This window comes from Microcebus murinus, chromosome 1 (genome assembly GCF_040939455.1).
Source record: "Microcebus murinus isolate Inina chromosome 1, M.murinus_Inina_mat1.0, whole genome shotgun sequence".
Lineage (NCBI taxonomy): Eukaryota > Metazoa > Chordata > Mammalia > Primates > Cheirogaleidae > Microcebus > Microcebus murinus.
The window spans coordinates 4,007,798-4,035,168 of record NC_134104.1 but is presented as its reverse complement, the minus strand read 5'-3'; the positions used below and the strand labels follow the sequence as shown (position 1 = coordinate 4,035,168).

Genomic DNA, 27,371 nt, shown 5'->3' with positions numbered 1-27,371 from the left:
AGCCCCCCCGTGGCAGCAGATGTGGCTTTAAAGGCAGCTTGTCTGGGGGGTGACACAGTGCATCCCCCCCTTTCTACGTTAAACCGTTCGCTGGTCTCAGCTGATGTCCGGCGGCGGTGGCAGCTGGGACCCACCGGCTGGCCCCCACCTGCCACGTGGCGCCAGGAGCACAGCCCCTCTGGCGGGCTTCAGTGATGTGGTGTGTCCACGTGCTGTGGCCTGGCCACCCCCCAGCCCTCCATACCCGGCCGCTGCAGGCACGGTGGCCACGAGGAGACCCCCACCCCGGGTGGAGCGGTCTGCTCCCAAGGGGGCCACTCACCGCACCGGGTCTCGTCCTCGCCGCCGGGGCAGTGGGACACGCCGTCGCACCAGAGGTCCGGGCTCACGCACATGCCAGAGGAGCCGCACTCCACCTGCGAGCCCACGCACCTGCTCGCCACTGCAGAGGGGAGGGGGTGCCCGTCAGGCTGGAGCCCGCCCGCGCCGCCCCACCCTGCTCCGGCCCCGAGAAGGAGACCCAATCGCTCCCCCGGCTTTGAACGAGGAGGAGATGTGCCCCTGCCACCAGCATCCACGCGTGGACTCAGCGCTGGGCTACTCTGCTTCCACGGGGCCGGTGGGAAGGACCCGCTCCGTGTCTGGGTTTGGACAGCACTCACAGGTCCTCTCTGCCACACAGAGGTGACTTCAGGGACGCACAAATGGGCAGGGAGTCTGCACCGCCCCGGGCCGATCAGAAGGGCACGGGCTTCGGTCACAGGAGGTGGCAGGGGAGGGGCACGCCTGGCCCCAGCAGCCATGAGACACAGGTGGCCAGGCGTGGCCCCAAGGTAGGGGAACCTGTGCGCACAGTGCCTGGTGGCACCTGGCACCCCAAGTGCTGGGCAAATTCTAAGTCCTTCTCCTGCGGTGTGTCAATACCACCGAAATAGCTCGGGACTGCAGCAGCCCACAGATTAGGAGGGAGCAGGAGAGCGGCAAGAGCAACCCGGACGGCGGGCGGGCGGCTGCCAAGAGCATTACTCATGCGGCGCCAAGACTGAACAAAGAGGAGGAAGAGGACAGCCTCGTTCTGCGGTAGAGAGACTGCAGGGAGGGCCCCGAAGGCCTCCCCGGCCCACACAGCCCACGCCGGGACTGCAGGAGCCACGGCCCTGAGTGGGGCCGGCCCCGGCACTTACTGAACTTCCAGACCAGGCCTGCGGCCAGCGCGCCTCCCACGAGGACGGCCCCCAGGGCCAGGGCGATGCACAGCCCTTTCTTAGTCTCTGGAAGAAAAGGAGACACGGCATTCCGTCACACTCAGTCATAAGTCACACTCTCAAATTCCATGCACTGCTTTTATAGTGTGCCACATTAACAAATAATTATTTCATAGGCACTTAAAAATGTGGCTTTGATTTTAAAAACACATCCCAAGAGGTTTTACGTGTTTCCCTGACACTAAACTTTATGCTTTTTAGAAAACAGAAGCAGAAAGCCATGATCTGAAGCAAAGAACCCCAAAGTTAAGCTCTTTAAAAAAGCACAGCATGCTAAAGAGTCTCAAAATAGGCAGATGATTAATGTGAAAAATGGGCAAAAAGAGGAAAAGTACTTCATTTTTGTAATTACAAATAGAAGCAAAATGATAATAATGTCCCCCCAAATTATCATCGCCCTGCCAGTGGTACTCAAGGCAGAAGAATAAATGGTCTTACTCAAGGGTGTTTAACAATCCACACTGTCCCGTTGGGACAGCCACTAGCCACACGCGGCTGTTTGCACTTTAATTAACGTTAGATGGAACTAAATGAAATGATGCAAATTCAAGTGCTCAAGTAGTCAGCAGCTACCCTATGAGATAGCTCTAGAACCTTCCGATCTCTGTCGTAAGCTCTACCCAACACACTAGCAGAGGCCCTTCGGTCTGAAGGCAGAGACACTGGACCCAGAGTGTAGGCACATTTCAGCTGAAAACAAAGGAAGGCGGAAAGGTCACCAATTTTCTCTAGTCAAAACAAACAGACACAGAATTGTTGGCCAAAGGGTGTATGCCAAAAGTTGCATCAAGGTTCGGAAGACAGTGCCAGACGCCACCACCCTCCTTGGAAGGAAGGTGGCCAGGTGGAGGGGGGAGAGAGAGGGGAGAAAGCACTTAAACAGACCCTCCAAGGCCGCAGAGGTGGCACGACCGCCCGGTGCTGCCCACCTGTGCACACCTGTGCTTCTGGAAGTCAGCCAGGGTGAGAATCTCAGCTTCCGGACTTGGAGCGACCAGAGCTGACCCCCTGCTGAGGGCTCACAGCCCTGCCTCGCACTTTGTTACCACACTCTGACCATTCTACGATCCTTCTCCAACTGCAGCAGGCTTAAGAATTACCTGGGGAACCTGGTTCCCATCCCCAGACATTCCGAGTCAGCATTCAGAGGGCCGGGCATGGCTTTGCATTTCTAACAGGCTCCCAGGTGAGGCCGCTGGTCTGAGAATTGCCCAAGCACTGGATTTCATCACAGCCCGGCTACCGTGACTATGCCTTAAGGTGGCAGGCGGGAGCCAGCGCAGTTCACGGGAGAAATTCCAAATGGCCTCTTTGACTCATTACCAAGGTCATTTTCTTCCATAGGTGACTTCCCTGCCGTGCCACTTTATCTAAGATGAGATAACTTGCCTGTGGAGTTAAGGATGGTTAAATCAGGCATCCTTAATTTCACACCAAGTGTGTGGCAGCCTGCCCGGCTCTCATGAGCAGCGGGGAAGCCCCCAGGGTTACTCCTGGGGGGACAGGCATTTTGCAGTCAGTGCGTGGCCAGTACAGACTTCATTTGGCCCCGGTTTGCCGCGGTGCCACTGCGGAGTTTAATTACAACTTACTATTCATTTGCCTTAACCATTCTCCATTTAGTCTGCTGTTGACTCGGCCCTACAGTGCTTTCTGCCACAAGCCTGAATTAAAACCTAGGAGGGGGACCAAGGGAGGGGACACAGGGGAGACAGGACACAAATGAAATGGCAAAGAAAAGCGAGATGAATGAGGGCGAGAAGAGACAGGGTAGAAGAGACGGCAAAGGCCATTCCACCTCAGCAACCCCCCAACCCCGCTCGGGCTGTCCAGAGGACTGTGAAGCCTGGTGAGATGTCACGGATACACGTCTGTGCTACGACCACACCGGCCACGTCATGCATGGAACACAAAATAACACGCAGCATCTAAACGTGCATGACCCGCTGCGTCCAGGGGACGGCACGCCAAGAAAGGCAGGGCGGTTGGTGTCTGCCCTGGGGAGCTTACCGCTTACTCAGGAGGAGACATCACAAGGCACACGGGCAGTAAACGACAGAGAGAGGCCCGTGTGCAAAGCCCACGCCGAGGGACACAGGCAGAGGAGAGTTAACAGGACGTGGAGGTCTTGCAGAGCGGAGGCCCCGGGAGACCTGGCGGCGGCGACAGCTCTGCCCCAGCGGGAAGAGAGGGAAGAAAAGCCGCGTGGAGACAGGCGGCTCCAGCAGACAGAGGGACAGGGTCAGACCAGGACAGCCCGTGACAGAGGCGGTGGGAGCAGAGAGCCCACGCAGACAGACCAGGCGCTCGGGGCCGTGGCAGGAAACAAACACAGAGCAAACACAAAGCGGGTCCTACTTGAGGAGCACGCAGCTCCCGTCGGGGATTTGGGCCGCGTGCGGACGGTGGGAGTCGAGTCGTTGGTTAGGACCCTCGGGGCGTACTGGGGAACCGGGGACGGGTAGTACTGAGCCGCATGCGCAGGGTAGACACCGGGACCCCCGGCGGGCTGGCGGGTGTAGAGGTTTTCCGGTTGGTAGCCATGGTTTTCGTAGTAAGGTCCAGCACCTGGCGGTGACCTCTAAACAATGCAAAAGAAGAGGAATCACGTGAAACTCTTGCTTACCCTAAAGGGTTAAACACACAACCTCACACGACAGTCCCACAAGATGTTGCTGCGGGACTACACATTCTTCTGGGGGGGCACCTATAATTATGTCAAATGTTGGATTTATCTAGAACAAAAACTAACCAGAATTTTCCATTGTAATTGTTCCGATTTATTTTCTACTATCTATTCTTTGACATGAAAAAAAAAAGTGGCAGGCATTGGGATTTCATAAAAAATAAACAATAATAATAAAAAAAAATTGTGTAGAAGTCTGGGATTAGAACCAACCAAGCCAATATCCTGCACCTTTAATCTCCCGAGGCCTCTTCTTGAGAATCGAGGTACAAAATTACGGACTAGCGATGCTAGAATTTTAAAGAGAATAACAACAGCTAACGTTTGAGAACACATGTGCTGCGGGGCCTCTGTGCTCCCAATCTCTTTGGACCCTGATTATAGCCCCCCCCTAAGACTGGTACAGGTACCATCAAGGCACTCACTTTGCAGAAAAGAACCTGAGCTAAGGCCAGGTGCAGTGGCTCACGCTTGTAATCCTAGCACTTTGGGAGGCCAAGTCGGGAGGATTGCTTGAGCTCAGGAGTTCCAAGGCCAGCTCTGAGCAAGAGCGAGACCCCGTCTCTACTATAAATAGAAAGAAATTAGCCAAACAACTAAAAATAGAAAAAAATTAGCCGGGCGCGGTGGCATGTGGCTGTAGTCCCAGCTACTTGGAGGGTGAAGTAGGAGGATCACTTGAGCCCAGGAGTTTGAGGTTGCTGTGAGCTAGGCTGACGCCACGGCACTCACTCTAGCCTGGGCAATTGAATGAGACTCTGTCTCAAAAAAAAAAAAGAAAAAAAAAAAAACCTGAGCTAAGAAATGTGCCTAAAGGCATATGTGATCTCCATGTGATTCTGCAAATTCCCTTCCTATGTCTTCTTCTCTTACAGCAGACGTATGGTCACTTACCATCTCTTCTTTTTTTTTGATACAGAATCTCACTTTGTTGCCCAGGCTAGAGTGAGTGCCGTGGCGTCAGCCTAGCTCACAGCAACCTCAAACTCCTGGGCTCAAGCAATCCTCCTGCCTCAGCCTCCCGAGTAGCTGGGACTACAGACATGCGCCACCATGCCCGGCTAATTTTTTCTATATATATTAGTTGGCCGATTAATTTCTTTCTATTTATAGTAGAGAAGGGGTCCTGCTCTTGCTCAGGCTGGTTTCGAACTCCTGAGCTCAAGCAATCCGCCCTCCTCGGCCTCCCAGAGTGCTAGGATTACAGGCGTGAGCCACCGCGCCCAGCCTACTTGCCATCTCTTCTTGACGGCCATCTCAGTGTGCACAGTGCGGGCTCTGGCCGTCCTGCTGCAGTGCATGCCCTGCACGGCACGGGCAAGCTTGTGGGAAGGGCGTGGGCGCCCGCAGCCACAGCCCTCTAAGGGGAGTCTCTGGGTCAGAGTGCACACACATGAAAATGTGACAGCAGCTGCCCAGTGTGGCATTTTATCCTCAGCTCCGTCTTTGGGCTGGTGCCTGTCTTCTTAGTATGCCTTTCTCCCCTCCTCTCCCCTCCCTCGGCCTACTTGCAAATTGCCCTCCCAAGGCCCACCCTCTCAAGACCCATCCCCCTGCAGGACACGGGACCCTATAGCCCTGTCTTCCCCTTCTTTCAAGCGCTCCTCAATTGCCCCTTGTCTCGCCCCTCTGGGAGGCCACATTTGCCCTCTTATCTGTGTCCAAAGGTCCCCATGCAAAACTTTTTCCCACTCACTAATTTCTGCCTCTCATCTCTTGCTGAGCTCAGAGACCACAGCGGGGTTGTCTGAGGTTGTTCTCGGAGGGCGGGCATTCTGGCCACTGACTCCTCAGAAGTTTAAACAGGGCTTCCAGGGAAGCGTGATTATAAAAGGAACAACCAAACGCAGGCTCCAGCGCTAACCTCGGCTCAGTAACTCACTCGTGCCGGCCTTCAAAAGTCCGCAGACTGTAACTCTAAACCGGGGCAGCGGGCACAGGGAAGTGGAACGCAATCTCTGATCTAAATGAGGCTACCAGGGGCACCACAGTCGGCATGTGCTGGCCTCAATCTCAGCCATCTAAGAACACGCCGTCCCTCCCACCGGTATGTCCCCGAGAGTCCTGTGCAATGGATTTAAAATTAAAGACAGATCCGGGAAAAAATAATAAATATCAGTAACAAATAAAGGGAAAAACAAAGGTCTATTTTCTGGACATAGAATCTAGGAAAATTTTCAAACTCTTTGCTAAACGCTCTTATTTCAGGTAAGAGATGAATTGTTCAGATAATCGGGGAACACAGATAAATGCGTTTGTCCCCAAGGAGGGATGGCCTGCCCCACGCCTCACTCGGTCAGACTTCTCCTGGTTTATCAGGAAGCTGGGTCCTGGCGGCATCCCACAGGCTCTCTTCCCCTGGCCTTACTCCCTCTCACCACCAGCCTGTCTCCTCTGTCCTCACACCTCCTTCCTGCCCGCCCCGACCCACCTGCAGAGCAGGCCGGGAGGAGTCAAGGGGAGAATGAACACCACCCGCTCTGTCCCGCCAGCAATGGCACCTGAGATGCACCTGTACAGCTGCCATGTGCCAGCCCCCCACCCCCTGCAGCCCACACATCCCTGCAAACGCAGACCACCACACAGTGTTGGGGATAGCAGATGAAGGAAGGAAGGAAAGGCCAGGGAAGGTAATAATTAACCACTTACTGAGTTCAAAGCCATCCTGATTTTATCAACAGCATCAAGTAATGGGAGGTATTTGGAATGTTCAAGATGACCTAGAAAAAAGAGTTACAAAACTATATATAATATTTCCATACCAGTTAGTGTTTGGGAGATAAACCTGGAAAGAACTAGAAACCTTCTAGGTGAAGGTTACCTCCCACCAGAACAAACAACAGTGCTGCCTACTGACCTTGGCCCGACCTTCCACCCCGATTCTCCACATCCCTCTGCACGTAAAGATCCCAGGGCTCGCTGGCACGTTGGGGGTTACAGCGAGCAGGTGGGTGGGGGGGGCGTGCAATTGGAAGTACTGTGGCCAGGGATGCCGGACCCAGAAGAAGGGACAGGCTCAAAGACCCAGACGCCCATTGGAGTAGCATCCAGGGGCATGCCCAGGGCTCCACTGCCACTGAGCCCAGGGGTCCTACAGCAGTGACCTCGGCTCTCAGCAGGGGGCTGTGAGTTCCCCCTTACGGTGCACCTGCCAACTGCCGGGCGGCCTCTAAACCCGTCAGGTTCAAGAGGCTAAGGACGGCCCAGGAGGCAAAGACCTGGGGCCGACTCCTGGCAGAACCGCCTCTTGGAGGTGTCACTGGGCGAGTACCTGAACCTCGCTGACCCTCAGGTTCCTTATCTGAAAGACGGACGGAGCGTTGGCACTGCTGTGTTACGTGAAGGGCGCTCCCGTGCCGGGCACCGAGGAACGCAGGTGCGAGCAGACTCGCCCTCCCGCGGGCGGCCGGAGGCACCTGTGCACAGCCACCCTCCGCCCCGCACCACAGACAGCTCACATTTGACTCTTCTAAGGAAGCCCTATGGAACCTCCGGATTTTCAAAGATACAGGTGTATAAACAAAATGCCATAAAACACATCCACACCCACGCAGGTTACTGCCCCAGATCCAGAAGACAAAATTCAGAGCTCACCATTTGGACTGTTTCTAAAATAGGCAGTAATGAGAAGGAAACTCTGGGCCATTTTGCTTGTAGCCATTTATGAAGAGTTAACAATAATACCTAGAGACACCATCCCCATGGCATGCTTTATGGCAAAGCCCTTGTTCCAATCACATCATTCTCCACTGACAAGATTCTTCACTTGGCCAAACTTTGTCGGGCTCCTGAGCCGCCCAGGCCATCTGTGCACTTCCTGGTAAGAGGCACTTTTAGCAAAGAACCCTGCCAGGTCAGTTTATCAAGAACTTCCACGCTCGATCCCTCGATATCTGCACACTCTCCATACCTGAGCAGGTTCCTCACCCTCCACCCCCCACCCCCAGGTGACATGTGACCACCTTGCCGTCTCAGCAAGATCCCGTTAGGTCAGTTTGGCCAGAATGCCCCTCACCCTTGATGTCTTCTCTTAGTGACTATTCCACCCTGGTCCTTAGTTATGAATTAACCCCCACTTGCCCATGCTGTGTTCAGAGTTGAGCCCAGTCTGTCTCCCCCACCGCAAAACCCCATTGCCTCGGCGCCTCCACCTACCCTGATGGTCCTGCTACCAAGTCCGCCTTACCACCTCTAACAAGTGGCACTGAAGGGCTTCATGTCATAGCCTGGGAGTCCTTACGAGGCATGAATCTCTTATCCTTCAGCAGGCTGTTAAACATTTATCAGCTTTATAATTACTTTTATTTAATGAAAATGTATGTAGCACTCATTGTGTGCTAGGCACTGAGCACTTGATTAGTACTGACTCATTTAACAGTGCCTGACAACCCCATGGTCAGTGCTACTATTATCTGCATTTGCAAACGAGGACACTGAGCCACAGAACGTTATTAACCTGCTCCAGGCCACAGCTAGTGAGGGACTGAGCCTGCTCGCAGAAGACCGCGCTGTGCTACCTGCTGCTGTCTGAGTGCCCACTGCGTGCTGCCTCTTAGAGACGAAAAATACTCAGACCCTGATCTGGCTGGCTCCAAAGACGAGGCCGCCGGTCTCCATCCAGGACTCAGAGGTATGCCCTGTAATTAGGGCTCCGCCGACATCACCACGTACACCACACAGGCACTCGCTCCTTCTGGAGGGGCCCACTGTGTGCCGGGCACTGCTCCAGTTTCGGAAGCTGTAAGGGTGAGCAGGCAGGCCAGGCCCCACCTTCCCAAGGCTCTGTGTCCCTTCTTCAAACTCCAAAGCAGCACGGCCACCATCCAGGGACACTTCCCTTCCGGTGGCCCAGAGATGGAAAAGAACCCCTTGTGCCCAAACCACCGCACCGAAGTCACACTGCACAAGAAAATGTTCTGTCCTTCCGGGGATATAACGCACTGTTCAATGAAAGTTAAATGACAGCGGTGGGTTTCAGTAACAGTTCAACAGAAACAAGCACACGGCAGCCCAATGGCACACACAGTGACTGACACAGGGATCTACAGACAGGAAGGGAGAGAAACAGAGAGATGACCTCAGGAGAGGTACTGCCTGCATCATCCAAGTTTCTTTTTCTATGAATGACTCATTGTCCCAAAGAGATTACAAACTTTTTAGGGCAGGAATCAGGTCTGGTCCTCTTTTTTTTTTTTTTTTTTTTTTTAGGTCTACCTTTGTACCATACAAAGAAAGTGTTCAAATATTTTTTGAGTTCCAAAGGCCAAATGAGTAAGATGAAATTTAACAGAGAGAGACGGGAAGCCCGTACCTGGCTACGTCAGGGCAGTGGGTGACCTTGAGGGGGTCCAGGTGCACAAAGCTGAGAGCACCCCTAAAATGACGGACAGGCAGCAGAAAGGTGCCCGGGCCACCACTCCTTGAAACTATGTCTGGGCAGTGGGTGACCTTGAGGGGGTCCAGGTGCACAAAGCTGAGAGCACCCCTAAAATGACGGACAGGCAGCAGAAAGGTGCCCGGGCCACCACTCCTTGAAACTACACAGAGCCTCCTGGCTGAGGTTTAAGGAACTTGCCCAAGTCAATCTGTAAAATGGGGCTAATTGTAAGGATAGCCCCTAACAATGGGGCTATTGTACTTTCTCACTTAAGTGAGAAAGTAGTTTTCTAGCTCGGGCTCAGTGCATGCTGAGCTCTCAGTGTAATGAGAGCAGATAAGGTTTGTCTTCCAATATCCAAGGACTGCTGTGTGGACAAGGAATCCAATTTATCCTATGTAAATCCAAGGCAGGACACCAGGATGAATGATGGGAATTACCAGAACGGCAGGCTTCGACTCCACTTGGGGAAACCGCGTATCCAAAAATTAGAAAGTTCAAACGTGAGCAGGGGCTACCTTGGAAAGTGCTGAATTCATTAAACCGAAAAGCATGTGTTTGGTTGGAGACTAGAAGGTCACTTCTCCAGCACAGTCTAGGGCAGAATTGGGCTTTAGCTCGGAGGCCAGACCTGATGATCTTTTCAAAGTCAATCCCAGCTCCTTACAAATGTACCCCCACCAGTGAACTTGAAAATGTCACCAGACTCTCCCTCATCAGAACTTCACAGAATGAGCTCCACACCCGTCGTCCCTAGAAAACTCAGTCTCCCGTGACCCCAAGGCTGTGCTGCAGTAAGGTCAGGCTCCGTCCCCTGCCAGGATGGCCCCTTGGAAAGCAATGGCCTTAACAGGGAGGCATTTGACACTGGGTCTCACACCACAGGCAGACAAGCAGTAATAAAGCCTGCGTGCCCAGGTTCGCCTGACAATTTAGCTCTCGCTTGAAAATATTTTTCTAACGAATGTCAGCTCGATCGTCACGGCCTCTCTTCTTAGTCCCACTTGAGTGCCCCAGCTCTTCCATCTGCTCTGCCCCGGCGTGAACTTCCAGACTTCAGCCACCACGCCACAAACCACACTGCCGGTCAAACATTCCCACTTTCTTATCACACCCCACACGCTTAACCCTCCTGCCCACCCACCACTGATGCCTGGCGGCTTAACCCCAGGTACACACCAGCTGCCCCAGCTCTCACTTCTCTCACCCTCCCTCACCTCCAAGAGGAGCAGAAAGCTTGTCATTGAGTCACCTGCCTCTGGAGCGCCACTGTTTAGAATCTAAGTGACCACCCACACCCCCGCTGGAAAATCAGCCCCGTCCACTGACCGGGGCGTCTCCCAGGCTCCGTGCTGGGACATCCCGCAGAGCTGCCTGCGGGACCAGCTGACCCGCTAACCTGCTGCAGACAGACAGCCCTTTGCTCCTCCCCGTGAGCCCCTGTGCCCGTGGGGACCAGGATGGCCAGTGGCACAGGGGCGTCCTGAGCCCGCCTCCCTCGGGCCCAGGCCCACCACTCCTGGGGATTGCAAGCCAGGGCTCCCCACGTCAGCCTTGAGGTCCAAGAAGGGAGTGACCCACAAAGGCTGCCCCAATGCAGACCTCAAGCTCATGAGCCTGTACCCCAATCCTGAGACCACCCAATGCGTCCTGGGGTAGGCCCCATGTTGGGGGGGCGTCCCTGACAGGTGACCTGGAATGTAAGGAGTGGCCGGGAGGAGCAGGTAAAGGAACACCCAGGGAGTGCAGAGCGAGAGAGACCAGAGAAGGGACAGGCCTGCAGTGTCCCCTGTCCCCCGCAACCAGCTCCCTGCAGGGGGCGCTCCTTGGCCTCCAGAGCCCTCTGCCACCCCCCACCACCAGCAGGGCCAGTTTCCAATTCTCCAGTAACCGGCACACCAACCACTCAACTGGCCGGTCACCATTCCTTTCTGCCTCGGTTCTCAAGGCTTAGACCCGACCAATCGTTCCCAAACCTAGAGTTTTCAGGAGGGCTTAGAAAAAAACTAATTCCTCAGCCCCAATCTCCCAGACTCTGAAGCAGCAATGGGGACCAGGGCAAGGACCCCATCTTCTTACAAAGGTCCCCCAGGAATCCTGCCACAGGTTTGGGTGGAAGAGGCTGAGAGTTGCCTGGCTCTACTCCTGCTTTACATTTCCAGGCTGAGCCCGAGTAGGGGTCCGCACACTAACTCGAGGATGATGATGGTCGTGTGGGGGGGAGGGCGGTGCTGCATGTGTCTGGCTTCACCTCCAGGACATCTGCAGTGTCCGCCAGTGAGGCCAGCCCTCCACAGCAGGCCTCCTTGAGGAGTCCTGAGCACTCTCAGGCACGTCATCGTGCTGCTGGGGCGTGGGCCGGGGGCAGCGCAGAGCCCGGGGGCTGCGGGCAGGCGCTGGGCTGTCAGGCCGAGGGGAACCCGAGCCCGGCCCAGGAGCAGGAGCCAGCCCCTGCGGACCAGGATTCCCCGGCCTCGTTCACAGCCTCCAACTCTCCTTTTGCCCACTAGCCCCGACACTCTACCCTCCAGGAGGAGCTGAGGGAGGGAGGGAAGGCACCTGGCACGCTGTGCCGGTGGTCACCACCATCCCTCCTAGGCCTCCTGCATCTCCACCTCGGAGCCTAATGCCGGAGCACCGACCAGTGCAGCCTGTGGGCGTCCCCAGGTCACGGTGTCCTCATAACTGAGTTAAATATGCTATAAAGAGCTTGCGACAATGCCTGGCTGGAAGAAAGGAAGTGTCACATCAATGCCGTCATTATTATTATGATACCAGGGAGCCCAAATTTACTCCTACAATGAACGTGACTTGGGCTCACGGTGGAGCAGCCAGTGGGGCCAGCACCAAGCCACCAGGAGGGCTCTGCATGTGGCAACAGCACAGCCTTGTTGCTAGAAGGTTGACCCTGCAGGGTGGGGGTGGGGGGTGAGTAAGAAGGAACTTGCTGGGGACCAAACAAATGTCCGAGCTGAGAACAAAGGCCCGGCCTGCTCACCGGTTGATCATTAAAAACAAGCGGGGACAGAGGTGTCCAACGGCATCTCCAGGCGGAGGTCCCGGCCCATAAGGGTGCCCCCACCCAACCTTGTGTGGAGTGCGTTCCACCCAGCGGTGTCCCCAGTGGCAGCCCCTCTGTCCAGTGAGGTCTGCTGGGGGGAGGAGGCAGGCTCCACCTGTTCAGAAGCAGCTCAGCACAGGTGAGGGAGTCCTGAGCAACCTCCAGGCCCTCCCTCCGCCCCCCTGGGGGGCTCGATTATCTCCCTATGTCCCCACCTCCCTTCCCCTGGTAAACCCTGCTGCCACACTCCCAGCCCTGGCCCCTGCTTCATGGGAGGGTGGTGGCCATCCTCACTTCCAGGACAACCCTCCAGCTAGGCCAACCACCCTCCTCACTTTAGGTTTTCCAAACACCTAGTAACTCCTCTTACAGCCTTTGTACTTTTCCACCCTGCAGGCGGTGCTCCCCGCTGGGAGCGTGCTGAGCGCAGGCATCACCAGGGGATCTCAGCCACAGGACCACTGCACCTGTGTACCTGGAGGGCTGCGCAGCCCCGAGGCCAAGCCCCTGGTGACCCCTCCCCACCCGGGCAGCCCAGCTATACTTTCCTTTGCAAGCAAGCCACCAGGATTCCTCCGTACCCAGCCGGCCGTCTGTGCGTTCTGAACGGGACTTCTCTGGGTCACCGCGCTCTGCCCTGGGGCTGGACTCTTCCCAGCCGCACGCACTCGCTCCAGGCTCCCCGCGCCAGTGCCTGACCGCTAGCCGGTGCCGGCGGCCACCCGCACCCAGGGCCTCTGGGGTGTGGGTACGCAAACTTTCCGGCGCTAGGGCAGTTCTTCAGCTAGACTCACGCGCAAACAGAATACCCACGGCCACGCTGGTGCCCTCTGTCACCCATGGTGCCACTGACCCCAGTCTGTCTGGACGGGATGTGGTAGACCGAAGAAGCACCCAGGTGCCAGGCCTTTGCTCCAGCAGCGAGCGCGCGCCCAGCGGCCAGCCCGGCTGCCCCCCTACCGCGGGCTCATGCGGGTGCCCCGTGTCCAGGCGGCCCCGGCCCCATCGCCGCAGTTGAGTGGGGGTCGCCAACACTCCCTCCCCTGGGCTGAAGAGCCGTTCGTGCCTCGTCCGGGCCCCTGCGGGAGCCTGGCCCCGCGGTCCCAGCCGCGCCGGCCCTATCGTTCCCGACATCTCAATGAGTTTCTAGTTTCTCCCCACCTCGGTAGGGAACCAAGAGCAGAAGGAGTTCAGGTAACACTCTGGAACTGCAGAGATTTCCCCGAAACAAAGAAACACCCACAGCCCTCCTCCCCCTTCCTCGTCCCCAAAAAGAAAGGGCGCACCCCGGGCGACAAAGTGGGGGCCGGGGACGTAGAAAGCCGGCGCCCCGGAACCCGCTCCAGCCCACGGACCCACCCCGAGGGACCGGGAGGCACCCTCTTCTCTGACCCATTGGCAAGGGACTCGCAGGGCCGCCTGCCCCCGCCTGACGACGCCAACAGGGGCGGACAGGGGTCCAAGCCGCGCGCCCCAGGGCCCCCACCGTGCAGGCCCTCGGAGGGCGCGTGGCGGCTCGGCCCGCAGCGCTCTGCCCCGCGGACGCACCTGCAGCGCTCGCGCGCCTCGCTCCGGCTTCGCCTCCAGCCACTCCCGCCCAGCGCGGGGCCGAGGACTCGGGTCGCTCCCAGTCGCCCCGGTCCCCCTCCCAAGCCCGGAACCCAGCCCGGGCCGGGGAGCCGGTCGCGCGCGGCTCACCTGCAACTCTCGCCCCGCCTTCCTCTCCGCCTCCCGGGCCTCCCGCGGCGCTCGCGTCTCCAAAGCTGGCGCCCGAGTCCCCGACCTTCCCGGCTCTCGCTTTTATCTCGAGAGGCGGCGTCCGAGTGCCCAGGGTGACACCCCCACACGCGGGTCCCCCGTCACCTCGTCCGCGGGGGCGGGGGCGGGTCCGGAGCTGGCGGCGGCAGCCGGGGGAGGAGTTTCCCGAGGGCAAGCCCGGGAGACCGGAGGGGACTCCTGGGCACTTCCCGGGTCTGGCCCCTCCGGGCAGTTTAGGGTTGCGGAGGAACTCGTCTCTCTCCACGTCCCCGGACCCCTGGGGTCTCCGACGCAGCTCAGTCCGAGTTTGGATGGAGGAGGGGATTCCGGGGGGCGCTAATCCAGTCCCGGGTGAGCCCCTGGACCTGCTGCTTCGCGAACGCCCGGAGGTGGCGGGGGGAGGGGCAATGTGGCCTCGGCGCAGGGACCCAGGAGTCGGCCGGCGCCCACCGTCCTCTGCCCTCCCGACGTCCCTGTGAACTGGGTTCCCCGAGGGCCCGAGGTCTCCTCGCACCGCAGGCCGGGCGGGGGCGGGCGTGAGCTCGCGGCGGGACGCACCTGGGCCCAGCAGCCGCGGCTTTTCCGAGACCTCAGAGGCTCTTTCCAATATTTGCAACTGTGAGGACTCAGGATACACCACCCCAAAATTTGGCTATGGGAGACCAGAGCATGCCAGCCCAAAATAGTCCTCTTTGGCAAATTGCTTATTTGGAACTGGTCGTTTTGGGAAACTGCCCGCACAGGTGTACCTCTGCCGCCGCTGCCCTTTGTGAGAGAAATTTACATCTCTGCAGGAAACGCTCTTTGGTAAATTCCTCTGTGCCGGAAAGAAGCTATTCCCGGCAACTTTTATCACCGAAGAACCTTTCTTCTGCCTAATAAGGCAGACTTTATTCACCGGGCATTTCCTCCCCCCACCCTCCCATGAGGTGCCTCCAGCCGCCCCCTGCACCCCCAAACCTCTGTTCCACTCTGTAGCTCAATCATGTGGCTGCTGCTTTCAGTCTCATATTTTGTGGAGTCCGCATCCCTGAGTTATGTAAATTAAAATGGTTTTACACCTGTTAATCTGTATCATGTCTGTTTAATTCACAGACCAGCCAAAGAATCTAGGAAGGTGGACGAAAGCATATTTTTTTCCTCCCATACACAATATGTAAAGTAACAGGATTTGCTTTAAAATAAGGTGAGAGCAGAAAAAAGCGGAATTCAGTTGGCAGCCTGGGCTCCACATACCCTGCCCGGGCAGCTCTCCCTGGGGGCCTGACTTTGCTAGCAAGTCCTTCCCTCCCGCCCCCTCCCCTGGCTCCTTTTCTGGTCTGCTGTTGGCATCCACGACAGGGATTGCCCCCAGACACCCAGCCCTACCCGTCTCCCACCCTGCCCTGCACCCCAGGCTGTCCCCAGTGGAAGACAGTCTCCAGCACGCAGGGCAGATCTAGCTGTGCCCTGGTGCCGACTCACTCACTTCTGTTCTGACAGTGCGCTCGGTGCCTGCAGAGGGGACTGCTAATACCCAGCTACACGCAGGTGCTATGTGCTTCTGACCACCAGCCCTCCTGTGGCGGTCGCTCCCCTGACACTCAGCTTTCCCCTTGGCACTGGTAGTCGGGCTTCGCCAGGGGAGCGGAACCAGCAGGTGATGTACGTGTGTCTGTCCAGAGGGATGCGTTGTAAGGAATTGCCTCACCTCATTGTGGAGGCTGAGAAGCCCCACAGCCTGATGTCCCCAAGGCGGAGACCCAGGAAAACTGGTGCTGCAGTTCAAATGCCCGAAAGCCGGAGAGGCAGAGCGCTGATGGTGTAGATTCCGGTCTAGACCCGCAGGCTGAGAACCAGGCCTGCCGAGGGCAGGAGAGGACTGAAGCCCAGCTCACACGGTGAATTCAACCTTCTTCCACCTTTTTTTATTTTGTTCAGGCTTTCAACAGATCGCTCACGTTGGGGACGGCCATCCGGGGCACACTCAGTTCACCTATTGCGATGCTAGTCTCTTCCAGAAACTCCTCACAGACACATCCAGAAATAATGGTTAACCCGCCATCCGCACGGCCCTTGGCCCAGTCAACGTGACACATAAAACCAACCATCACAAGAGTGCCCTGTGTCAGCCTGTCACCCACGCACGTCCCCTTAAACCGTCTTTAATCTCCGAATAAAGACGATAGCAAGGTTATCACTCTGCCTAACTTGGTACAATTGTCCTCATACAGCCAACATGCACTGATGCCTCCCCCAGGAGAGAAGGTAAGTCCCTGGGTGATGCTTACCCTTCTCCTTGACATCCTATAACTTAAATGCAATGATGTAAAAATTAACAAAACTTAATACAATGACTACGATGCTATAAAGTCAATACAGCCCGTACAGCATAGCAAGGGAATAAGAGAGGAAATGAAACAAAGATAGACATGGCACACACACACACAGATGCACACACGAAGGTATTCAGAACAAAATAAGGAGAAAATACTCAGGACAATTGCAGTCTTTATTTAGCTGCTTGCCTGGATATGGCTGGTATATATCACCACCCTCTTCCAGTAGCCACTCTGCACTGCCTTTGCCTTCCATAAGCATCTCAGCTGATCACAGTTGTTTGCCTGGCGGCGTACCCAAGCCTTCATTCCTCAAGGGTCTGGGCCATCGGCAGTCCTGCTCTGATTGTGCTGTTGTAGTGTCCCACTGGCGTTACCCGCAAGCGTGGCAAACCTAGGAGATGCCCTATGTGGCGGCTGCACCCTTCCTTACCTCTGCAGGAGAGCGGTCCTCTAGCTTCCTCTCGATGGGCCGGATCGGTTACCCCAGCCCACGCCGCGGCTCTCTCCTTTGCCTGTTGATTCAGAGGCATGCGGAGCTCACGGTGGCCGGGTGGAAGTCTTAGGTTATAGTTTAATGGAATTGCTGGGCCCTCCGGTGGAAGCATTTCTCCCTCTGGAACCAGGGCCTCTAGGCCAGCAGAGCATAACGTCGCAGGAACAGGAAGCACACGTTTTGCCAGTGGGTCACTAGGGGTGACGGTGAGTGGTGCCACTCCCATCTCCACCCCTTGATTCCTGGACCCGTAAATGCTGGCCATGGAAACACAGCACTGTGTATTGGATGCCGGTTCAGAACATACACAGCCTTTTGGAGAACTTGCCCCACCCTGCAAGGTATGGCCGCCTAGCGGGCACTGTAACAGCATCTTCAAAAGGCCATTCCACCATCCTAGCAAGCCAGCAGCTGTAGGACAGTGGGGAACATGGTCAGAGCAGTGAATTCCATGAGCGTGGGCCCTGCTGCATTTCTTTGGCTGGGAAGCGAGTTCCTTGGTCAGAAGCGATGCTGTGTGGAATACTGTGATGGTGGATGAGGCATTCCGTGAGTCCACGGATGGTAGTTCCAGCAGAAGCATCAGGTGCAGGGAAGGCAAATAGATAGGTAGTGTCTATTCCAGTAAAACAAAATGCCGCCCCTTCCGTGATGGAAGCCGTCCAGTGTAATCAGCCTGCTGCGCCAAGTAGATGGCCGATCGCTCCCAGGAACGGTGCCACATCAGGGACTCGTCACTGGTCTCCACTGCTGGCAGATCGGGCACTCAGCTGTGGCCACAGCCAGGTCAGCCGTGGTGGCCCTGGTGAGTGGAAGTCCATGTTGCAGAGCCCATGGGTAACCTCCATCCCTGCCACCATGGCCACTTTGTTCATGAGCCCATTGGGCAACGACAGGGGTGGCTGGGGAAAGGGTCCAAGTGGTGTCTAAAGAGCAGGTCATCGTATCCACTTGACTATTAGAGTCCTCCTCTGCTGAGGTCACCCTTTGGTGAGCATTCACATGGGACACAAATAGCTCCATGCTCTTTGTCAGCTCAGGTCTACCCACATACCTCTTTCCCAAATTTTTCACCAATATTCCAATCATGTTCCTTCCAAGTCCCTGACCATCCAGCCAAACCACTGGCCACAGCCCGTGAGTTGGTATATAATCAGTCACACACGTCTGGACATCTCTCCTTCCAAGCAAAGTGCACAAGCAGGGGCAGTGCCCTACGTTCTGCCGACCGTGAAGATTTCCCTTCACCGCTGTCCCTCGGGGATGTCCCCAGAAGGGGCTGCAGTGTTGCAGATGTCCACTTTGGGTGGTGCCTGCAGAGGGTGCAGAGCCACCTGCAGTCCAGGTGCGAGTCTTCTCTCCCTCTGTCCAAGGATCATGGGGAGCTCCCCACAAGGCCACAGGTACAGGCTGGGGGAGAGAGGGCAGTGTAGCAGGAGCAGGGACCTGGGGCATTTGCTCCACTTCTTCATGTAACTTACCTGTACCTGCAGGACCTGGTCAGATCCAATCACCTATACACCATGTCCATTCGATGATGGAGTGCTGCTGTGCACACCCCGCTTTATGGCTCGGTGGTCAGAGAACACCCAGCTCATGATGGGCAGCTCAGGTTGCATGGTAACTTGGTGGCCCATGGTCAAGCATTCCGTTTCTGTGAATGCCCACTAGCAGGCCAAGCACTGTCTCTCAAAAGGGGAGTGGTTATCTGTGGAGGAGGGCAGGGCATTTCTTCAAATCCTGCGGGCCTGTGCTACAGTGCACCTACTGGGGCTTGCCAAAGGCTCCAAACAGCATCACCTTAGGCCACTGACACTTTATGCACCACTGGATCCACTGGGTTCTGTGGCCCAAGTGGCAGAGCAGCCTGCACAGCAGCCTGGACCTGCTGCAGAGCCTTCTCCTGTTCTGAGTCCCACTGAAACTAGCAGCTTTTCAGGTAACCTAGTTAATGAGTCAGAGTAATGCACCTAAATCAGGTGTATTACTCAAAAGTGGCCCAGTAGGCTTTGTGCCCCTTTTTTTGTTGTAGGAGGGGCCAGATGCAACAACTTATCTTTCACCTGATGATGGATGGCTTAACGGGCCCCACACCCCTGGACCCCTAGAAATTTCAATAGGGGTTTATTGTGTTGTCTCTGCTATCCACTATGGTAACAGTGTCCACCTTGCCCCTGCCACACTGAGATCAACTATTCCCGTTGCATTTAGGGTTCCCAATCCAGTGCTTGCATTTCTCACTATGAGGTCTGGTCTGCACAGAAGGGCACTCCCGGAGCTCTTCAAGGGTGCTGAGACTCCACTCCCAAGTTTATTCCCCGAAGTATTAGTGAAAGGTAGGTCTTCTGGACCCTCCGGTGTGGGTGAGTAGGACTTAAATAACAAATCCTCCCTAACATCCCAAACTCCCCAAGCCTTTGAATCTCTTGCTCTACATTAAACCAAGGCAAGTCCAGCATTTCCAGTTCTCTCACTGTGGGCCACCTCTGGATTCGTGCTTCAGCCGATGAAACTGTTAGAGCTCTTTCTGACTCCCTGAGCTGCACCATTAAATAAGGCCACGTCAATAAATTCAGCCCGATCCAACTTTATGTTCCTTCTATTGTCATCTCACACCTTTAGTATCCATTCCCACACGCGTTCCCCAGATTTTTGTTTGTTAAAATTAGAAAACTCAGGTAGGTCTTTTGGAGGCAGCAACTTTTCAATGGCTCACATTTTGGACCTCACCTTCGGGGCCTGCTGTGGCTGGAGTCTAGTTATAGGTCTAGAAGCAAAGAGGGCTGGCTGGCAGGGGTGGGCGCTGGGTGGAATCAGCTGCGTCTTACAGGACAGCTGCCTCAGGGGAGGCCCCTGCAGTGTCCTGCAGCAATGCAGGGTTAATGTCCCCAGACTAAGTTGGAGAGGCCAGTACCACTGGGGGTGGGGACGCTGCCACCACTGGAGGTGGGGAGACCTCTGTCGTTGGCACGGAAGGCTCACCACAGCTTCGTCAGGTGATTCCCAGGCATTCCCAGCCCAAGCTACAGGCACCTACTCTTCCCAGCCAGTGCACTCACTTTAACAGTGGACACGCTGGGCAGCTGGGAGTCCAACTTTCACTGCAACTCAGCCCAGGTAGAGTGAGGTTCTGCTTTTGTTTCCCAGCATGTCCAGCCCTGCGGCTACCGGACATGAGGCTGTCTGTCCTTCAGGGCGCATGCAGAAGCCTTCAGGTCGCTTATGTGGCACTTGAGCTGGGAATTCAAATCCCTGCGCTCAACCTTTTCTTTCAAACCTCTTTTTGTCCAGCAACAATAAGAGCAGCCACCCAAACTTAATATATTCATTTCCCAAAAATGTTTGTAAGTATCATAGACACAGCTACCCAGTGCCTTGCTTCTTAAAAGTATCCAGTGAAGATATTTTGTGTGTATCTCTGTTGCCATAGCACATCATGGACTGGCACTGCTCTCATCAATACTTGAAACAGAAGCATTCCTATTGTAAAAATCGAATCAAATGAGAAAGCAGAAACCCCAGAAACAACTCAGAAAACTTATCCTTAAAATTCTGTTGCTCCTGAACCATTCCCAGTACTGAAATCTGTTTTGGTCAGAGCTCTCCAGAGAAACAGAACCGATAGGACATATATGTATATCTTCATGTATGTGTGTGTGAAGACATTTATCATATGGCATTAGCTCATCTGATGATGGAGGTTGAAAAGTCCCGTGATCCTTTGTCAGCAAGATGGAGACCCGGGAAGCCAGTGGTGCAGCTCAGAGGCCTGCGAGCCAGAGAGCCCATGGTGTGGCCTCCGGTCTGCATCTGAAGACGTGAGAACCAGGAGCAGCAAGGGCGGGAGGACATCCGTGTCCAGCTCGTGTGGTCAGGCAGAGAGCAGGTTCAACCTTCCTCCTCCTTTTTGTCCTATCCAGGCCCTCAGTGGATTGGACGAAGCCCACTCACACTGGGGATTGCCGTCTGCTTTACTCAGTTCACCGATTCAAATGTTAATGTCTTCCAGAAACACCCTCACGGACACAGAAATAATGCTCAACCAGATATCTGGGCATCCTGTGCCCAGTCAAATCCGCACAAAAAATCAACCATCATATTTTCTCTTGGCAATTCTCTAAGATTTTGGAGGAAGGGTGGTATGCAGGTCTCCCAGGAGCAGCCCACCAGCTTGGGAAGCCAACTCCGCCCCGGAGCTAGAGGTGGGCACGTGGCCAGTCTCTGGCTCAAAGGCTCTCGGCCGGAATTCCTACTTCAGAGACGAGCACACAAGAGACTTCTGGACAGCAAGGCATGAGGACAGTTTTCCTGGAGCTTGGAGATGGATGTTTTCTCGTTCTTCTAAGGGATCTTCTAGAGACCCTCTTCCTTGTGCTTGGAGGAAGAAGCAAGCAGTCCCAGCAATTGTCAATAGCCATCTTTCCATTCCCAGAGAATGGTACCAGGACAAAGAGAGCTCCTTCATTAACAACCACGGCAGAGAGATGACAAGAAACTGGATTCCTGGTGGCATCATTGAGTCACTGACTCAAACCAGCTCTGAAGTGAAGCTTGCTTTCCCACTTTTCTACAAATACAAGTGGAAAATCAGGATTATTTACCAGGTAAATAGCTGTGATATAATTTTAAAAAATGTTATTGTGTGTTAAAAATACGCAACAATATTCTGTTTGTAGCAACACAGCAGATTAGATATCCTAAAATAATGCTCATACTACAAAATAGCCAACAAGGCTGGATAAAATACAAATTGTTAATATCCTTTAAAATTATAGCTGAATTTGCAAGAAAACTTGGGAAATCTTCATACATAAAAGTGGAGTGGGGACATATATCCAGCGGAGGGAGTCATATTGGCAGGCATCCTGAAGTCACCTGGGCATCTCTGGTGGTGCAGTTTTGGGGCAGGAGGTATGAGTGGATACCCCATATCTCCTGCCCAAAAACTTAGCAAAGTCTATGGCTCAGTGAGGTGGGAAGTTGTCTAGGATATCACCACACCAAGCCAGGACCCCAAAAGCTTTTTATATCTACCCCACCGAAGGGTGATGATCAATAAATTTGTCTTAGCTCTCAATGGAAGAGGAATAATGCTCACCAAGAGTTTACAACTATAAGCAAGCCCTCATATGAGGATTTAGGTTTTGAACCCAAATTCCCACTCTTTTTGTGGTCAGAAAAACCTCCAGCTAAGAATTTAATCTAAAGTAGTCCTAGATTGGTAATGCCATCGACACATGGCAGATACAAACTCAAATCCTCTCTAGTGGAATGGCACTCAACCCAGGAAATATTTGCACAAAGTAGCAATTAAAAGGAGCTCACAATTAAAACTAAAGTAATATGTCATTTAAAAAGTCAAGAACAACAACAGCAATGGAATCAGACCACAGATATTGACATTACTAGACACAGATGAGAAAATAAGAATGTTTTTACTATGTTAAAAATAAATAAAAGAGGGAATCTAAAAATGATAAGAAGCAAAAATCATTTAAAATTACCTGGCAGAATTGGAGGTAAAAACAAAACGAAACTAAAGAGAACTTCTAAAAACAAACCAAAAAAAAAAAAAAAGTAATTTTTCAATAGCTGAAGAGGAAATCAGTGACCTGGAATATAGATCTGAAAGAATTATCCAAGAATCACCTCAAAAGACAAAATTATTTTAAAAATTATGAAAAGGAGCCAAGTACCACGAAGAATAGAGAAAAAAAGATCTAAATTGTGTCTATTTTTCTAAAAAACGATAATAGAAAGAATAGAGTATAATCAATATTTGAAACAATAATGGTTGGGGATTTTTAAAAATTGATAAAAGTCATGAATCCTTAGATTATTGAAGCACAAGAAATCACAGTCAGAAAAAAGAAGAACCTGTAGTTAAACATATCATAGTCAAATTGTAAAAGCCCTAAAATAAAGAAAAGTTCTAAAAAGGATCCTGCAACAAAAGGTGTAACAGTCTCTAAATGAAAGCCAAAATATGTGACATAAAATATTTAAAGTGTTGGAGGAAAGTAACTGTCAACACAGAATTTTATATCCTGCCCAAATATCCTTCAAGAAAGAGGAGAAGGACGTTTACAGACAAATCAAAACATTGTTGACCACAACAAAGAACAACAACAACAACAAAACTTGAAAAGTTGTGGCTCAGAAGAAGAAAAACAAACCCAGAAGAAAAGTCTAACATGCAAGAGGAAATTGTGAACCACAAAAATGCTAAAAAAAAATGTGGGTAAATCTAAAGGAACATTTACAGCACAAGACAACCCCAATAACATTTAATTTGTAAAGGAGAATCAACCACAACACAGAAGTAGAACTGAAACATTGAATAATGATACCATGAAAGCTAGTAGCAGGATGAGCCGAATTAAAGCATTTTAATGATTGTATTCTTCCAGAGGAGAATAAACATACTGATTAACTTCAGGCTTTGTTCAGGATGCTTATGAAAAGCATTACAAAAGAACAAAAATAGAGTGTATGTTATTAGCACCTAAACCTAAAGAAGAAAAAAAAAAATTGGTTCCTTGGGGGAAGAAGAACTCAAGGAAAGAAACAAAACAAAGCAGAGGAGATGAATGGCCAGACCTGCACCTGCCCTGGTCCTCTGGGTCTCCATCTTACTCCAGGGCCAGGCACGTGAGTTTGGCTTCATGATGGTGGGCCCAGCCCCAGCCCCGGCTCCACACCTGTCAAGGGCAGAGGCACTGGTCCTGCTCGTGGGCTCCAGCTCTTGCTTATGGGCTCCAGCTTGTCCTCGCTCCCTCATTTTACAGCCTTCTTTCCTTCTCAAAGGCTTGAACTAGGACTTCAGGTTCCAGCATCAAATGCAAAGACAGGAGCCATGGAGGGACTGGCCAGCCAGTGCCCACCGTTTGACCCAGAAGGTCAAGTCCTCTAAGCAACACCCCTTGAAAGCACACACACGCACACACATCATTGTAGCCAGGGAAACACGAATTAAAGCCAAATGACTGCTCCAACGTGGATAAGACTTGAGGATAGTATGTTGAGTGAAATCAGCCAGTCACAAAAAGACAAATACCAAATGATTCCACTCATACGAGGTCTCTAGAGCAGTCTGATTCTTAGAGACAGACAGTAGAATGGTGGGTGCCAGGGGCTGGGGAGGGGGCTGGGGAGTTAGTTGTTTAAGGAGGATGAAGTTTCAGTTTGGGAAGATGAGAAAGTTCTGGAGGTGGATGGTGAGAATGCTTGCACAGCAATGTGGACATATTTAATGCCACTGAACTGTATGATTAAAGTGATAAATTTTTTGTTATGTATATTTTGCCACAATAAAAAGCATGAGTCACCATTTTACACATAATCAGATTGGCAAAAATGGCCAAAATTGGATCTGCTGGGAGCAGAGGGAATAGGAGGAGTGTATAAACTAGTACAGCCACTTTGTAAAACTTTTCAGCGTGATGCAGTAATGTCAAAGATCTTTCACCCAGAAATTCTTCCCCTAAGTATGTGCCCTAAAGAAACCCTTGCCACATGCCCAGAAACTTTCACAGAAATGTTCACAAAAGCACTATTTCTGCTGCAAAAACCTGCAAACAATGCTGATAGGAACAGGGTGGCGTGTTCCCATGATGCCACGCTGCACAACAGTGAAAGTGGGGAAGCCGCAGCCACACCAGGGACCACGCATAGACCTCAGGATCAAAATATGGGGCAGAAAGCAAGTTGCAGAGCTTATCTATGTATAGTTCATAATCATTCAAAACTAAATTATATATTGTTAGATATACATACTTAATAGTAAAACTGTGAAAAACGGAAGGAAATGGATAAACACAACATTCAGCATGGGGCTTTCCCTGAGTGGGAATGGAGGGGGTTCTCTGGGGCTGGGGACTACAAATTTGCAGACTGGGTGACATGGTAATGATCCGTGGCTTAGCCTAGGTGGCAAGTACATGGGTGTTCACCTCGTCTTTTTCTTTATACCTTTTTCTGCATTATATATATATATATATATATATATACATTTTTTTCTCTTGTATGCATGGACTATTTCATAATTTGAAAAATAACATCTGTATAATCATTAACTGATTTTAAAATGTGTATGCTTGAGAAGCAGTCCCTTGGTGGGATAACACAGGTATCCATAATTTGTCAGTAGTACAACAATATTTGGACCAGTGTTGGTAAGACGGAGAAGATAGTTCTGTGCTTCCGTTTTGGTGTGAACCAGCTCCAGGATCCCCACAGCTACCCGTAGTCAGAAGGAGACAAAGAGAATTAGCCAGTTCCTGGAAAGGTAGGAGATGAAGGATTTATTCCGCGTTAGAATGACGCAGATGGAGTGCTGAGCCCGAGGCAGCAGCTCTCTGGTGTGCGGTGGACCTTTGGCCGTGTCCTTAAGGGGTGGGTGAGGTCCCTTATCTAAAAATAAAGACTGTCTTAGTCCTTTCTGTGCTGCTATAACAGAATGCCACAGACTGGGTAAGTTATAAACAATGGGAGTTTATGCGGCTCATGGGAAGTCCAAGATGGAGGGCCACGTCTGGGGACGGCATTCTTGCTGCCTCACAGCAGGGTGGAAGCATGGGTGAGGGAAAGGCAGGGGTCAAACTCACAGCCTGGATCCCTTTTACAGTGGGCATTAATTCACTCCTGAGGGCGGAGCCCTCCTGACCTAAACGCCTCCCATCAGGCCCCCCAGCACTGTTGCATGCTTCCAACGCGTGCCTTCTGGGGGACACATTAACACCACGGCAAAGACTTCCACGGCTTTCTTCACACGACCACTACACTTTCAGTAAGTTCTGCAGAGGGACTCAGATCCCAGCTGTTCTAACAAGGAAAAGGTGTGTGGATATTTGTTGTTTTTCATGGCTGAAGCAAGTCGTAAGGCTCGGCTCCAAGGCTCAGCGTGTACTCTGTAAAAAAGAAATAATTACCTTTTATTGAACATTCACCGTGCCAGTCACCGCGGTCAAGTGGGCATGACCTCACTGCAGGACGGGTACACTGACTCCCCTGTTTTACAGCTGAGGACACTGGGGTTCAGAGAGGGGACATGCCTTGGCTGTGTCACCCAGCCCGTAGCAGGTGGGGCTGAGACCTCACAGCTAAATTGAAATCAGGGGCCAGCCTCCTGGTGCCAGGATTCGGGAAGGGACCCCATCCGTGGGGACAGTTTGCTCCCTCTCTGTCCCCAGGGACCCCACCCCTTACAGGCTCTCCCTACCGGCTCCTGAACCCAGAGGGAGGCCATTGCAGGGAAGAGGGTGTTCAGGAGGGGCCGGGGAGGAACACTTGGTCTGCTTGCCCCCTCTCCTGCTTCCCTCTCCGCCGGCCTCTTCCTGCTCCCGCCCCACCGCCCTCGCTGCCTAGGGAGACACCCCTGTCCAGGGCGGGGTGCTGGCTGCTGAGCAGTCCTCACACTGGGGTGGGCAGGTGCCCTGGAGGCTGCTCTGTGGCCTAAGTCGTAACTGTCACTGTCCCCAACGCCCCTGATTCACAACGATGGAGGGAACGCAGCGTCATTGCAACAAGACCCCCCTTGGGAAAGGCGGGGAGAAGGAGCACATGGTGGTCTCCCATCCCCACCGGCCTACCAGAAGCCTAGCAGGACTACCTGGTTGGCCCCAGCCCTGCACTCAGGGGGGTTCCTCCGTCCAGTGCTGCTGGGTCATGTTGGAGGCTGTCCCCGCTGCGTTCACTACGTCAACGGCCACGTCCTGTGCCCCGGGCGGGATCCGAGCCTCAGGAGTGGAGCTTTCTTTGCCGTCCTGGGGCTTCTCTGGCAAAGGAGCCTCCTCAGGTCCGAGGCAGGCTTCCCGTGGGTTTGGTTCCATCGGCCCCAGTTCTGGTCAGGCAGGCTCCCCAGTGCCCCGCAGGTGTCCTGGTGCAGGGTTCAAGGGTGCTGGGGAGGGCCGGAAACAGCCTGGACCGCGGCCATCCCACCCTGCTCACACCCTCTCCCTGATCTCAGAGGCCCAGCAGCAGAGTAAGCCCGGTTAGCACCTGCATGGGAGACCACCTGGGAATACCAGGTGCTGTAGACCTAAAAAATATAAGAAGAGATATCTCTGTAAAGAAACACCTCCCTGGGAGGCCTCCTCTGCCCTGGCCAGACCAAGTTAGACATGGCCCCCTTTGGCTTTTCGCATAATTTTGTGATTGTTTTTCTGATGTTCTTTCTCCTGTAGAGATTACGAGTTTCGGAGCTCACACAATGTCACTCGTCACGGCCACTTCCCGTATGGCAAGGAGTGAGGGACAAGTGGTTCAGCCTCGTGCCTCCAAGAGTGCAGGCTCTTTGCTCGTGCCGTGGTCGGTTCCGGCCTCGTGACCCAGAGCGAGTGCAGCGGGGGCTGTGGCGTGCCACGTGGACACCAGCCTCCAGGCCCAGTGCTTGTTCTCCCGTTGGCGGGC

General features: G+C 53.5%; 1 protein-coding gene across 3 annotated transcripts in view; it reads right to left on the bottom strand.

The window, feature by feature from the left end:
• TMPRSS2 (transmembrane serine protease 2) overlaps window positions 1-17,064 on the bottom strand; it is a 38,163-nt gene extending 21,099 nt beyond the window's left edge. The window contains exons 1-5 of one of the 3 annotated variants that reach the window (XM_076000058.1): window positions 15,838-17,064; window positions 6,601-6,671; window positions 3,624-3,846; window positions 1,185-1,271; window positions 323-442 (exon numbers count right to left, since the gene is read on the bottom strand). In XM_076000058.1, the coding sequence (XP_075856173.1) occupies window positions 323-442; window positions 1,185-1,271; window positions 3,624-3,846; window positions 6,601-6,615 (445 nt within the window). In that variant the 5' untranslated portion in view covers window positions 6,616-6,671; window positions 15,838-17,064. Of the gene's footprint in view, window positions 1-322; window positions 443-1,184; window positions 1,272-3,623; window positions 3,847-6,600; window positions 6,672-13,937; window positions 14,059-14,087; window positions 14,343-15,837 lie in introns of those variants that run through there. The other 2 variants (XM_076000053.1, XM_076000060.1) reach the window with 2 other exon arrangements.
• Window positions 17,065-27,371: the final 10,307 nt, after the last annotated feature.